Source organism: Oryctolagus cuniculus, chromosome 6 (genome assembly GCF_051225735.1).
Source record: "Oryctolagus cuniculus isolate XC-2025 breed Fujian yellow rabbit chromosome 6, ASM5122573v1, whole genome shotgun sequence".
Classification (NCBI taxonomy): Eukaryota; Metazoa; Chordata; class Mammalia; order Lagomorpha; family Leporidae; genus Oryctolagus; species Oryctolagus cuniculus.
This window is the reverse complement of record NC_142872.1, coordinates 120,540,962-120,554,091: the sequence shown is the minus strand read 5'-3', so window position 1 is coordinate 120,554,091 and position 13,130 is coordinate 120,540,962. Positions and strand designations below refer to the sequence as shown.

The window sequence follows — 13,130 nt, the reverse complement described above, 5'->3', positions numbered from 1 at the left end:
AAAAAGAAATTCTTAAAAGTGAAAATTTAAGGTAATATTTTGTAAGTAGTAAAACCCTAAAACTTTATTCAGTTATGGTTGTGCTGCATTGTAATTAACTATAGGTTTTCCATAAAATTCATATATATTCATAAACTTCAAAAGAGTAAATTGTTTGACCTAAGTACTTAAGTAAAGTTTTCTTTTTAATTCTGTTTTAAAAAACATGTTGAAAATAAGTTTCCATTTTCCAAAATATTATGGGGTGGGTTACTAAAGTAGATTTAAGTAGTTTAAAGTAGTTTAAGCCTTATTTTGCCCCTTGAAAATATATATGAATGAATGTTGAGGAATATATTTCTTATTATTCAAACTTTTTTATTATGTTATTTTATCTGTTTTCATGACTTCTTGCCTGACACATGTCTTTGTATGAATGGCCTCAAGTTTGCCATTACTTGTGATTAGCAAGTAATTATTTGATGCTTTCTCTTTTTAAGGTTCTGTGGGAAATAGAATGTAACAAATAATCCCTGATACGAAAGTGTAGATAACTTTTTTCTTTTTTTCTTTTTTGGACAGGCAGAGTTAGACAGTGAGAGAGAGAGAGAGAGAGAGAGAGAAAGGTCTTCCTTTTCCACTGGTTCACCCCCCAAATGGCTGTTACGTCCTGCATGCTGCGCCGATCAGGAGCAAGGTGCTTCCTCCTGGTCTCCCATGTGGGTGCAGGGCCCAAGGACTTGGGCCATCCTCCACTGCCTTCCCGAGCCACAGCAGAGAGCTGGACTGAAGAGGAGCAACCGGGACAGAACCAGCGCCCCAACTGGGACTAGAACCTGGTGTGCTGGTGCCACAGGTGGAGGATTAGCCAAATGAGCCGCGGCGCTGGCCTTTTTTTTTTTTTTAGTGTAGATAACTGTTTTTTTTTTTTTTTTGACAGGCAGAGTGGACAGTGAGAGAGAGAGAGAGAGAATGGTCTTCCTTTGCCGTTGGTTCACCCTCCAATGGCTGCTGCGGCCGGTGCACTGCAGCCAGTGCACCGCGCTGATCCGAAGGCAGGAGCCAGGTGCTTCTCCTGGTCTCCCATGCGGGTGCAGGGCCCAAGCACTTGGGCCATCCTCCACTGCACTCCCGGGCCACAGCAGAGAGCTGGTCTGAAAGAGGAGCAACCGGGACAGAATCCGGCACCCCGATGGGGACTAGAACCCGGTGTGCCAGCGCCGGAGGCGGAGGATTAGCCTAGTGAGCCGCGGTGCCGGCCTTAGTGTAGATAACTTTAACACCTAACATAAAGCAGGAATTTGCTATTTGTTGTTAACATGAATAATTATTTGATGATTTTAATTACATGGGCTAGAAATACAAGCCCCACTTTGTGTAAACATGAATGTATGTAATATCTTTTATGTAAGTTTGAAACATATAGCCTAGGTATTAATCTTATGTATTAATACCATATTTCATTCTATACATGCTATGGATAACTGAATTTCTATTATGTAAAAGTTAAACCTGCTATTTTGTGGTAAGTGGGCCCCAAGTTACGAGCTCATTTCATAATTGTGAAAAGTAGTTGGGTATTTATAAATATACCATTCAAAATATACCCTTCAAAAACTAAAACATACAAAACAATAAGAATGTAAATATTTATAATAAGCATTCGCTGTTATTGACTTCATACTTTTTTTCCATGTTTAAGAATTAGAATGTATATTTTTGTCTACAGCCATACCACCTGGAATGTGCCCGATTTCTAACATGCGTATTTTCCCATAGATTTCTTCCTGTCTATTCTTTTAAAAGATTTATTGTTTATTTGAAAGTCAGTTAGAGAGGAAGAGAGACAGAAGTCTTCTGTCTGCTCTTTCACTCCTCAAATGGCATAACGGCCACAGCTGGGCCAGGCTGAACCCATGAGCCATGGGTCTCCCATGTGGGTACAGGGGCCTAAGCGTTTGGGCCATCTTCCTATGCTTTCCCAGGCCTCTTAGCAGGGAGTTTGATCATAATTGGAACAGCTGGGACTCCAACCAGAACCCATATGGGATGCTAGCATTGCAGATGGTGGCTTTATGTGCTATGCCACAATGCTGGCCCCAATCTTCCTTTTCTTTCTTGCTTTCCTTCCTTTCTTCCTTCCTTCTTGCTTTCTTGCCTGCCTTCCTTCCTTCCTTCCGTCCGTCCATCCGTCTGTCCGTCCGTCTTTCTCTTCTATCTGCTGGTTCACTCCCCAAATGGCTGCATCTGGGTCTCTCATGCAGATCCAGGGGCCAAGCACTTGGACTGTCCTCTGCTTTCTCAGGAGCATTAGCAGGGAGCTGGATTGGAAGTGGAGCAGCTGGGACTCGAACTGGCTCCCATATGGGATGCTGGGGCTGCAGGCAGAGGCTTAACCTACTACACCACAGCGCCGGCCCCCTATCTTTTCTATAAAGGGAAGTGTATATACAGTGGAAAAGATAGGGTGATGCTAGTATATCTAATAGTTTTTTAAGGTTTATTTATTTTTTTATTTGAGAGAGAGAGAGAGCGAGATTAATTGATCATTTTATCCACTGAATCACTCCCTAAATGGCTGTAGCAGTCAGGTCTGGGCCAGGCCAGGCTGAAACCAGGAGCCACGAACTCCATCTTGGTCTCCCATGAGGGTGGTAGGTGCCCAAGTACTTAAACCATCTTTTGCTTTCCCAGGCACTTTAGCAGGGAGCTGGATTGGAAGTGGAGTAGCTGGGTCTGGAACTGACTCCTGTAGGGGGTACCTACGGTGCAGGTGGTGGCTTAACCTGTTGTGCCACAGTGCTGTCTCCTAACAGTCTTCTCTATTTAGACTGCTATTGGTCAAGAAAGGACTATTAGTTGTTTGTTTTTTCCATGACCAATTACAGTAAATTTATCAGCTTAAAATAGTTAAGTATTTATTGTCTTACGTTGTTTTGGTGGGTCAGTAAACTGGTAGTGGCTTAGCCCACTCAGGTTCTCTCACGAGGTTGTTGTCAAGATATAGGCCAAGGCAGTGATTTCAGATTTGAGTGGGGCTGGAGAATTTGCCTGGAAGCTCACTCCTGTGGCTTCTGGTAGGATGCTTCAGTTCCTTGCCAGGAGATCCTCTCCATGTGATTACTTTTGTCTTAACACGTATTCCTCTAGAGTGAGTGATCCGTGGGTGAGAGAGCGTGTCTAGGATAGAAGCCTTGGTATTTTATAACTTAATAATGGAAGTCATAACTTGTTGCTTTTATCATGTTTTTTTAGTTGCATAGTCTGCTGGTGCAGTGTGGGTGGGGACTACACAGTGTAAGTATATGGAAGTATGGGTCATTGGAGGTTATCTTCCAGGCTATCACTGTAGGCAAAGTGGATCTCTGCCATTAGCTTTACCAAGTAGGCCTGTTTGTTACATTTTCCCTCCTCTTATCTCTTCCTTTTTCTTAGGTTGGGATAAGTGGATGTTCATTTTTCTTTAAAGATTTATTTAATTTATTTGAAAGGCACAGTTACAGAGAGATTAAGAGAGACAGACAGAGAGGGGGATCTTTAGGCTGCTAGTTCACTACTCAAATTGCGGCAATGACTTGGGTTGGGCCAGACTGAAGCCAGGAGCTGGGAGCTTCTTCCGGGTCTCCCACGTGGATGCAAGGGCCCAGGTACTTTGGCCATATTCCACTGCTTTCCCAGGTACATTAGGGAGCTAGATTGAAAGGGGAGCAGCAGGGGGGCTGGCACTGTGGCATAGTGGGTAAGGCTGCCGCTTTTAGTGCTGGCATCCCATGTGGACGCCTGTTCGAGTCCTGGCTGCTCCACTTCCGATCCAGCTCTCTGCTATGGCCTGAGAAAGCAGTGGAAAGATGGCCCAAGTCCTTGGGCCCCTGCACTCATGTGGGAGACCCGGAAGAAGCTCCTGGCTCCTGGCTTCGGATCGGTGTAGCTCTGGCCGTTGTGGCCAACTGGGGAGTGAATCAGCGGATGGGAGACCTCTCTCTCTCTCTGCCTCTCCTCTCTCTGTGTAACTTTGACTTTCAAATAAATAAATAAATCTTTAAAAAAAAAAAAAAGGTGGAACAGCTAGGACTCTGGTACCCAAATGGGATACTGGCATTGCAGACAGTGGCTTTACCTGCAGTGCCACAGCGCTGCTCCGGATGTTCATTTTATAATAACTCTAAATAAGAAAGCATTAGAAACAACACATTTTTAATGGGGCCAGCATAGCAGGTAAAGCTGCCGCCTGCGATCCTGGCATCTCATATGGGCGCTGGTTTGTGTCCTAGATGCTCCGCTTCTGATCCAGATCCCTGCTGATGGCTTTGGAAAAGCAGCAGAGGATGACCCAAGTGTTTGGGCCCCTGCCACTCATGTGTGAGACTTGGATGAAGCTCCTGGTGCCTGGCTTTGGCCTGGCCCAGTACTGGCAATTGTGGCTATCTGGGGTATGAACCAGTGGATGGAAGATCTCTCTCTATGTCTCTTCCTCTCTCCCTGTAACTCTGACTTTCAAAATAAATAAGTAAATCTTTAAAAAAGTCTTTTTGTATCTTAAAAACACGCACACACAATTAACATGGGACAATAAAATAAAATACAAGAGTCAGGAAGCCTGGACTCTCACAGTAGGAAGTTCTGTTACAGACAAATAACACTGTGTAGTGTATGAGGGGCCTTCAGGAATTTCATGGAAATTGTATATTTTGGGGACTGGTATTGTGGTCTGTGAGTTAAACTTCTGCCTCAATGTTGGCATCCCATATTGGAGCGCTGTGAACCCCAGCTGGTCCACTTCTGATCCAGCTCTCTGCTAATGTGCCTGAGAAAGCAGTGAAGATGACCCAAGTACTTGGGCCCTTGCCACCCATGTGAGAGACCTAGAAGAAGCTTTTGGCTCCTGGCCTCGGCCTGGTCTAGCCCTGGCCATTGCAACAGTTGGAGAGTGAACCAGCGAATGGAAGGTTCTCTTTCTCTGTGTCTCTTTCCATTTCTCTTTCTCCCTCTCCGTCACTAAATCTTTCAAATAAATGAAAACAAATCTGTAAAAACAAAAAAACAGGAGCTGTCATTTTGGTGTAGTAGGTTAGGCCTCTGCCTGCGGCACCGGCACCCCATATGGGCGCTGGTTTGTGTTGTGGATGCTTCGCTTCTTATCCAGTTCTCTGCTAATAGCCTGGGAAAGCATTGGAAGATGGCCCAAGTGCTTGGGCTGCTGCACCCACATGGGAGACCTAGAAAAAGCGCCTTGCTTCGCGTAGGCCCAGCTCTGGCTGTTGCAGCTATTAGGGCAGTGAAGCAGCAGATGGAAGACCTCTCTCTGTTTCTCCCCCTGTCTGTAACTCTGCCTCTCAAATAAATAAATGAATAAATAAATATTAAAAATGTGTATTATGGAAAGACTATGCATGTATTTCTAATTTCTTTGCACCAAAATAGAATTTATCTTTAAATTCCACCTTTCTATGAACTTTTTGAATTATTATTGTTCTTTCCAATAGCATTTTTTCTTCACTATAAAATTCAGAAATGCATAGATAAACTTTGGTGTTCTGTCCCTTCAGAGACTAAAACTGATTTGAAGGGGGAAAAAAAATTAAAATCCTTGTAATCCCTCCATCATGAGAGAATCCTAACAGCATTTGATACAGTTTTTTAAAAATATGTATGTTTAGGGGCTGACGCTGTGGCGTAGTGAGTGAGGCCGCTGCCTGCAGTGCCGGCATCCCATATGAGCGCCAATTCGAGTCCTGGGTGTTCTACTTCCGATCCAGCTCTCTGCTGTGGCCTGGGAGAGCAGTAGAGGATGGCCCTGGTCCTTGGGCCCCTGCACCGGTCTGGGAGACCCGGAGGAAGCTCCTAGCTCTTGTCTTTGGATCAGCTCAGCTCTGGCCGTTGTGGTTATTTGGGGGAGTGAACCAGTGGATGGAGACCTCACTCTTTTTCTCTCTCTCTCTCTCTCTCTCTCTCTCTCTCTCTCTGCCTCTCCTTCTCTCTCTGTGTAACTCTGGCTTTCAAATAAATAAATAAATCTTTTAAAAAAATTGTGTTTATATATATTTTCATGTTTTATGTATATCTTGTTACTATGTTTTATAAATGTGGTATATATATTTTTTTTAAAGATTAATTTCTTTATTTGAGAGGTAGAGTTACAGACAGAGACAGAGAGAGAGTTCTTCCATCTGCTGGTTCACTCCTCAAATGGCTGTGATGGCCAGAGCTGAACTGATCTGAAGCTAGGAGGCAGGAGCTTCTCCCTGGTCTCTCACGTGGGTACAGGGCCCAAGCACTTGGGCCATCTTCTACTGCTTTCCCAGGCTTTAGCAGAGAGCAGAATTTGAAGAGGAACAGCTGGGACATGAACTGGTATCCCTATGGGATGCTGGCACTGCAAGTGGAGACTTATCCTACTATGCCATAGTGCCGATCCCTAAATGTGGTGTCTTTTGTGAGCATAGATTTTTTTTTTTTTTGTAGAGTCACCAGGATGTAAGATAAGAGTCTGTAATGCAATTGAATTACATTTGATTCTTTTTTTTTATTCTTAATTTTTGTTTCTTTTCATAAAAAAATAAGACAGAGACTCAGAGAGAGAGAAATCTTCCATCTCCCCAAATTACTGCAGTAGCTAGGGCTAGACCAGATGGAAATGAGGAGCCTGTAACTCAATCCAGGTCTTACATGTTATAGTAGGGACCTAAGTACTTGAGCTGCTGCCTCCCAGGGTGCACTTAGCAGGAAGCTGGAATCAGAAGTGGAGTCAGGATTTGATTCTAAGCACTCTAATATGGTATATGGAATCCCAAGTGACATCTTAAACCTCTGTGCCAAATGTCTGTCTCTACCTTGTTTTTCAGTGACTAAGAACTGAGTTTTTGGGGGATGTTAAGTAAAAAAAAATTATACTTCAGCTCTTTCTCACTCCCAGTCCAACCTTTGTTTCCCTTGAGATATTTGAGGCCAGGGTCTAATTTGAAGAAGGGCAGGTGGCAGAGAGATACTTTTTAGGCACATATGGTTCAGGTAAGGTAAATGCATATTGCTAATCTGATCTTACTGTATATATATTTTTTATGTATATTCCTTTGTTTCATTTCACATTTTTTTATTAAAGATTTTTATTTTTATTTGAGAGGTAGAGTTATAGACAGTGAGAGGGAGAGAGAGAAAGGTCTTCCATCCGCTGGTTCACTCCCCAGTTGGCTGCGACAGCCAGAGCTGAGCTGATTCAAAGCCAGAAGCTGGGAGTCAGGAGCCAGGAGGTAGGAGCTTCCTCTGGGTCTCCCATGTGGTTGCAGGGGCCCAAGTGCTACTGCTTTCCCAGGCCACAGCAGAGAGCTGGATTGGAAGTGGAGCAGCCGGGTCTAGAATCGGCGACCATATGGGATGCCGGCGCTGCAGGCAGAGGATTAACTTACTGTGCCACAGTGCCAGCTCCTCAATTAACATTTTTAAAAGATGTATTTATTTGAAAGGTAAAGTGATACCGAGAGAGAGGAAGAGACAGATCTTCCATCTGCTAATTCAACTCCACAAATGCCTGTAATAGCCAGGCTGAAGCTAGGAGCCAGGAACTCCATCTGAGTCTCCCAAATGGGTGGCAGGGCCCAAACATTTGGGCCATTATTTGTTGCTTTCCCAGGTGCATTAGCAGGGAACTGGATGGTACGTGGATTAGCTGGGACTCGGCACCCGCACTCTGAAATGGGATGCCAGTATTGCAGGGCTTAACCCACTGCACCACAGGCAAAGCTTCTCATTTAATATTATATGAAGAGTGCTTTCACATGACTGAATATTATTTGCATATATGATTTTGAGTAGCTGCATAGTTTAATGAGTGTGCTGTAATTTATCTGATGAGTATCTTATTTAATTTTAATTTTTAATTTTCATAGTATGATGAATGTGCTTTTGAAAACAAATATCTGTTTTTGCATTATCAGTATTTTGATAGAAACACTTCCTAGAAAAACTGGATCAAATGTGTGAACATTTTCTCAGCTTTCTGAATTGTATTGCCATGTTACCTTTCAGAATTCTCTTTTTTGTTGTTTTTTTTTTGAGACAGGCAGAGTTAGAGACAGAGAGAAAGGTCTTACTTCCGTTGGTTCACCCCCCAAATGGCTGCTATAATGATCCAAAGCCAGGAGCCAGGTGCTTCTTCTTGGTGTCCCATGCAGGTGCAGGACCCAAACACTTGGGCCATCCTCTGCTGTCTTCCTGGGCCACAGCAGAGAGCTGGACTGGAAGAGGAGCGACTGGGACTAGAACCCCAGGGTGCCAGCGCCGCAGGTGGAGGATTAGCCAAGTGAGCCGCACCGCCGGCCTGGAATTCTTTTTTTTTTGACAGGCAGAGTGGACAGTGAGAGAGAGAGAGAGAAAGGTCTTCCTTTGCCGTTGGTTCACCCTCCAATGGCCGCCGCTGCAGCCGGCGCACCGCGCTGATCCTGGCAGGAGCCAGGAGCCAGGTGCTTTTCCTGGTCTCCCATGGGGTGCAGGGCCCAAGCACCTGGGCCATCCTCCACTGCACTCCCTGGCCATAGCAGAGAGCTGGCCTGGAAGAGGGGCAACCGGGACAGAATCCGGCGCCCCAACCGGGACTAGAACCCGGTGTGCCGGCGCCGCAAGGTGGAGGATTAGCCTATTGAGCCACGGCGCCGGCTCGAATTCTTTTTTTTTTGACAGGCAGAGTGGACAGTGAGAGAGAGAGACAGAGAGAAAGGTCTTCCTTTTCCGTTGGTTCACCCCCCAGTGGCCGCTGCGGCTGGCGCACCGTGCTGATCCGATGGCAGGAGCCAGGTACTTATCCTGGTCTCCCATGCGGGTGCAGGGCCCAAGCACTTGGGCCATCCTCCACTGCACTCCCGGGCCACAGCAGAGAGCTGGCCTGAAAGAGGAGCAACCGGGACAGAATCCGGCGCCCCAAACGGGACTAGAACCCTGTGTGCCGGCGCTGCAGGCGGAGGATTAGCCTATTGAGTCAAGGTGCTGGCCAAGAATTCTTGAACCTATTTATACTTCAACTAGGTGTGCGTGAGGGGATCTCTTTGATAGATCTCTGGACATTATATATATATTTTTTTACTATTTGGGTTTTTATGTAAATGAACAACAAAAAGCTTGTGATATTTAAAATCAAGATTTTAGTTGTGCATAAGGAATTTCAACCAAGGGTGTGATAATACAATACTTTTTTTTTTTAAGGTTGGTTTATTTATTTGAAAGTCACAGTTATAGGCTGAGAAGGAGAGACAGAATGATCTTTCATCCAGGTCTCTCTTGATGGTTGCAGGGGCCCAAAAACTTGAACTGTCTTTTGCTGGATCAGAAGTGGAGTAGCCAAGACAGAAACCCAAGATGGCAGTGTAGCAGGCAGCAGCTTTACCCCCTACACCACAACACTGGCCCCAGTGTAGTATCTTTACAGCAAGTGTAAGAAGATTTCAGTCTAATGCAAATTAAATTGCCTTGATTGTGACTATATGCTCTACAAAAATATTTATGTAAATTGTTTCTATGAAGATTTCAATTTAGGGGTCTTCCACTAAAATTATTTTTATGGTCTTATTAATGTGGGTTAAGTTGAAGTAAAATTATAATGATAATACAATTTGAAATTAGTTAACTCTTGATTCTTTTTTCTAATGAGACAGTGATGTATAAGAATTGCACAATTAGAATTAGATTTCAGAACAATTTCCCTTTAAAATACATTTAAAAATTTAAATATTTAAAGATACAGCAGGTGAATGTACTTGATTAAAATCTTATTTTCAGTAATACTTAAATCTGAACATTTGGCTACTTGAGAATTGGATGTAGTAAAATTACATAAAATGTATCTTTTGTTATTTAAATTATAGGAGTATTGTATCCTACTCCTAGAACTGCTCTTAATTTTGAACTGACTAGTTGTTTTGTTGTAATATAGGAACTAATTGTTATGAAGGCTGACATTTCCATGTTGTTTCATTCACAGGGAAACATCTCCACACACATTTCAGTTAGACTTATTCTTCAACAATGTAAGCAAGCCAAGTGCCCCTGTTTTCGATAGGTTGGGAAGGTATGTACTTTGCTATGTGATTTTCACCAGTAGCTCTTAAATTAATAAGCAAAGTGGTTTTTTTTTTTTAAATTTAGATGTCTGTTCTACCACTAGATAGACTCAAGAATGAAAGATTTAATTGGCAGTATTAAAGAAATGTCAAACTTATAAGGGGATGTTGAATTTATTCACAAAATAAAATTTCAAGTGTCTTAGATATTAGCCATATTTTATTTGCATTTTTTATGCATGTGATTCATATAATTTGATAATAACCTAATTTTCTTAGATTGCTTTTTGATTCTTAAAAAAAATCATACATATATATCGAGGTAATATTTTATATGTTCTTACTCCACACAATTGCACAATTTAAAACTCCATAGTCACATTGTAAAAATGAGACATTTGTTAATAGACTCATTTTGGATTACTTAATACATCCTAGTTATTGTTAGAACTGGTTGTTGTAATGTGTGCAAACAAATTGACTATTAAATGAATTTACTTAGAATGCATTTACAAAAAATTTAGGGGCTGGTGTTGTAGTGAGGTAAGCCACTGCCTGCCAAGTCCCAGCTGTTCCACTTCTGATCCAGCTCCCTGCCAATGCAGCTGGAAAAGCAGTGGAAGATGACTCAAGTGCTTGGGCCCCTGCCACCCACTGGGAGTCGCAGATGAAGTTCCTGCCTCCTGGCTTCACCCTGGCCCAGCACTGGCTGTTGGGCTATTTGAAGGGTGAACTAGTGGATAGAAGATTTCTCTTTCTTTATCTCTCCCTCTCTGTCTGCAGCTCTGACTTTTAAATAAACAAATAAATCTAGAAAACAAAAGTAAAAAAAAAATTCAATGGCAGCTTAAATGTGGAAAAATTTCTATTCTTATCAGGATATAACAGTTTCTTAGCCTTCACTCATTCTTTTTTATTTTTTTTATTTTTTATTTGTTCGTTTTTTTTGACAGGCAGAGTGGACAGTGTGAGAGAGAGACAGAGAAAAAGGTCTTCCTTTTGCCATTGGTTCATCCTCCAATGGCCGCCGCGGCCGGCGCGCTGTGGCCGGCGCACCGCACTGATCCGATGGCAGGAGCCAGGTGCTTCTCCTGGTCTCCCATGGGGTGCAGGGCCCAAGCACTTGGGCCATCCTCCACTGCACTCCTTGGCCACAACAGAGAGCTGGCCTGGAAGAGGGGCAACCAGGACAGAATCTGGTGCCCTGACCCGGACTAGAACCTGGTGTGCCAGCGCCGCAAGGCGGAGGATTAGCCTAGTGAGCCGCGGCGCCGGCCCTTCACTTATTCTTTCCTTGATCCTTCTCTTATTTATTATTATACAGATAATTCAACCCCTTTTTAAAAGTGAAACCTATATAAACTGAAGCAGCTGATTATTTAATATTTTAGGAGATTTTCCCTTATGTCAGTACCTAATTGATAAAAATAGGTGCTTTAAATTTTGGTCCTGGTATGCACTTTTAAATTTATTTTTATATTTAAAAGATTTATTTTGAAAGAGAGAAAGAGAGAGAGAGAGATCTTCATCTGCTGGTCTGGGCCAGGCTGAAGCCAGGAGCCAGAACTTCATCTGGGTCTCCCAAATAGGTTGCAGATGCCCAAACACTTGGACCATTTCTGCTGCTTTCCCAAGGCTGTCAGCAGGGAGCTGGATTGAAAGTAGAGCAGCTAAGACTCAAACTGGTGCCCATAAGGGATGCCAGCATTTGCAAGCGGCAGCTTTACCTGTTATGCCATAATGCTGGCCCTCCTAGTATAGATTTTCATAGGACTATAATTCACTGGTTCTCTACTCTGTATGTTAGAATTAATGGGTTGCTTTTTAAAAAAATATTGATATCCTTATCCCAAACCAATTAAATTAGACTTTCTAGAAATGTGATTTACAGTTTTTCATAATAACATATGGAGGATAGTAAATTAAAACCAAACTTTGTGGCTTATTAAGTCAAAACAAAAATCTAGTATTCCATTGTGTTGAAATATTTCAATCTAGACTTCTTCATGAACTGTGATATTCAGTGTTTGAGCCTATGTGTTTATTCCAATTTTTTTGGCAGCCTGGAATATGATGAGAATACTTCCATCATCTTTAGACCCAATTCAAAGGTAATTGTGGAAGTAATTTTTCAACTTGTTACTGCTGTTATTTCTCACCTCCTTCCAAAATTTTTGATCCAAATAAATCATTGGTACAAAATGTGAGCTTATTTAGTTGTAATGCAGCAGAATTTCATTTCTTGTCTGATTCCTCTTGTATCTAAAGAGTGTTTTCAAATGGAGTAAAGTCATTGTAATGGCATTTTCTAGTATAAAATTGTTTCTTTTTTTAATTTTATATTTGAGTCAGAAAAGGCCAGCATTTGTTCTTCCCTTTCTTTGATTATGTAGTTCAGTATTGACATGTGGTGTTATCTGACACTATTGTACTTTATTTAATGTTTCTTTATAAAATACATCATTTGTATTTCCTCCTTTCATAACAAAAGTATACCTTTTTGTTGGTTTGGCAAATGCCATCCTGAAAGATCTAATGGGAGATCTGAAATGCAAAAATGTTGTGATCTAGTATGCTACTACTCAGCTTGCTGTTTGATTTTTGGAGACATGGGTATTCAATCCTCAGAATCCTATTTAATTTAGACTAAAATGTATCTTCTTTACCTTTCTTCCTTCTAGTGGAATTTCTGTTTATAGAGTCTGTCAGTCATTGGACATAGTCTTAGAATTTTTTCTTGTCTCTCCTTGTGCAGTCTACCAAGGAGAATAACGATTTCTGTCTTATTGTGCCTGCATTTAATTAGTTCATCTCTACCTAATATGGTGTAGTGGAAAGAGAAATCAGAAATCAGGAGCTTTGGTTTCTAGTGCAGATTCTTTTTCAAGTTTTTGGAATTTTCTTATTTGTTAAAAGACAATGATAATGTTTGCTCTGACCACCTCTCATAGTTATTGTGAAGATTTAGCAATTAATGTAGATAAGCTCTGGAAAGCATTAGTTGCTATTTTTATTTTATAAGGAAATATTGATAATTAATGGCACTAGTAAAATCTTTGTTTGTTTTTTTGGAGGGTGGAGTTTCTTTGCTATACTTGATCTTAG

General features: G+C 42.1%; 1 protein-coding gene across 5 annotated transcripts in view; it reads left to right on the top strand.

Annotated features, from left to right (window-relative positions):
- VIRMA (vir like m6A methyltransferase associated) overlaps nucleotides 1-13,130 on the top strand; it is a 72,880-nt gene that overhangs the window by 14,775 nt on the left and 44,975 nt on the right. For all 5 annotated transcript variants that reach the window (XM_008255752.5, XM_002710693.6, XM_070075317.2 and 2 more), the window contains 2 exons: nucleotides 9,947-10,033; nucleotides 12,088-12,136. In XM_008255752.5, coding sequence (XP_008253974.1) covers nucleotides 9,947-10,033; nucleotides 12,088-12,136 — 136 coding nt within the window. The remainder of the gene's footprint in view (nucleotides 1-9,946; nucleotides 10,034-12,087; nucleotides 12,137-13,130) is intronic.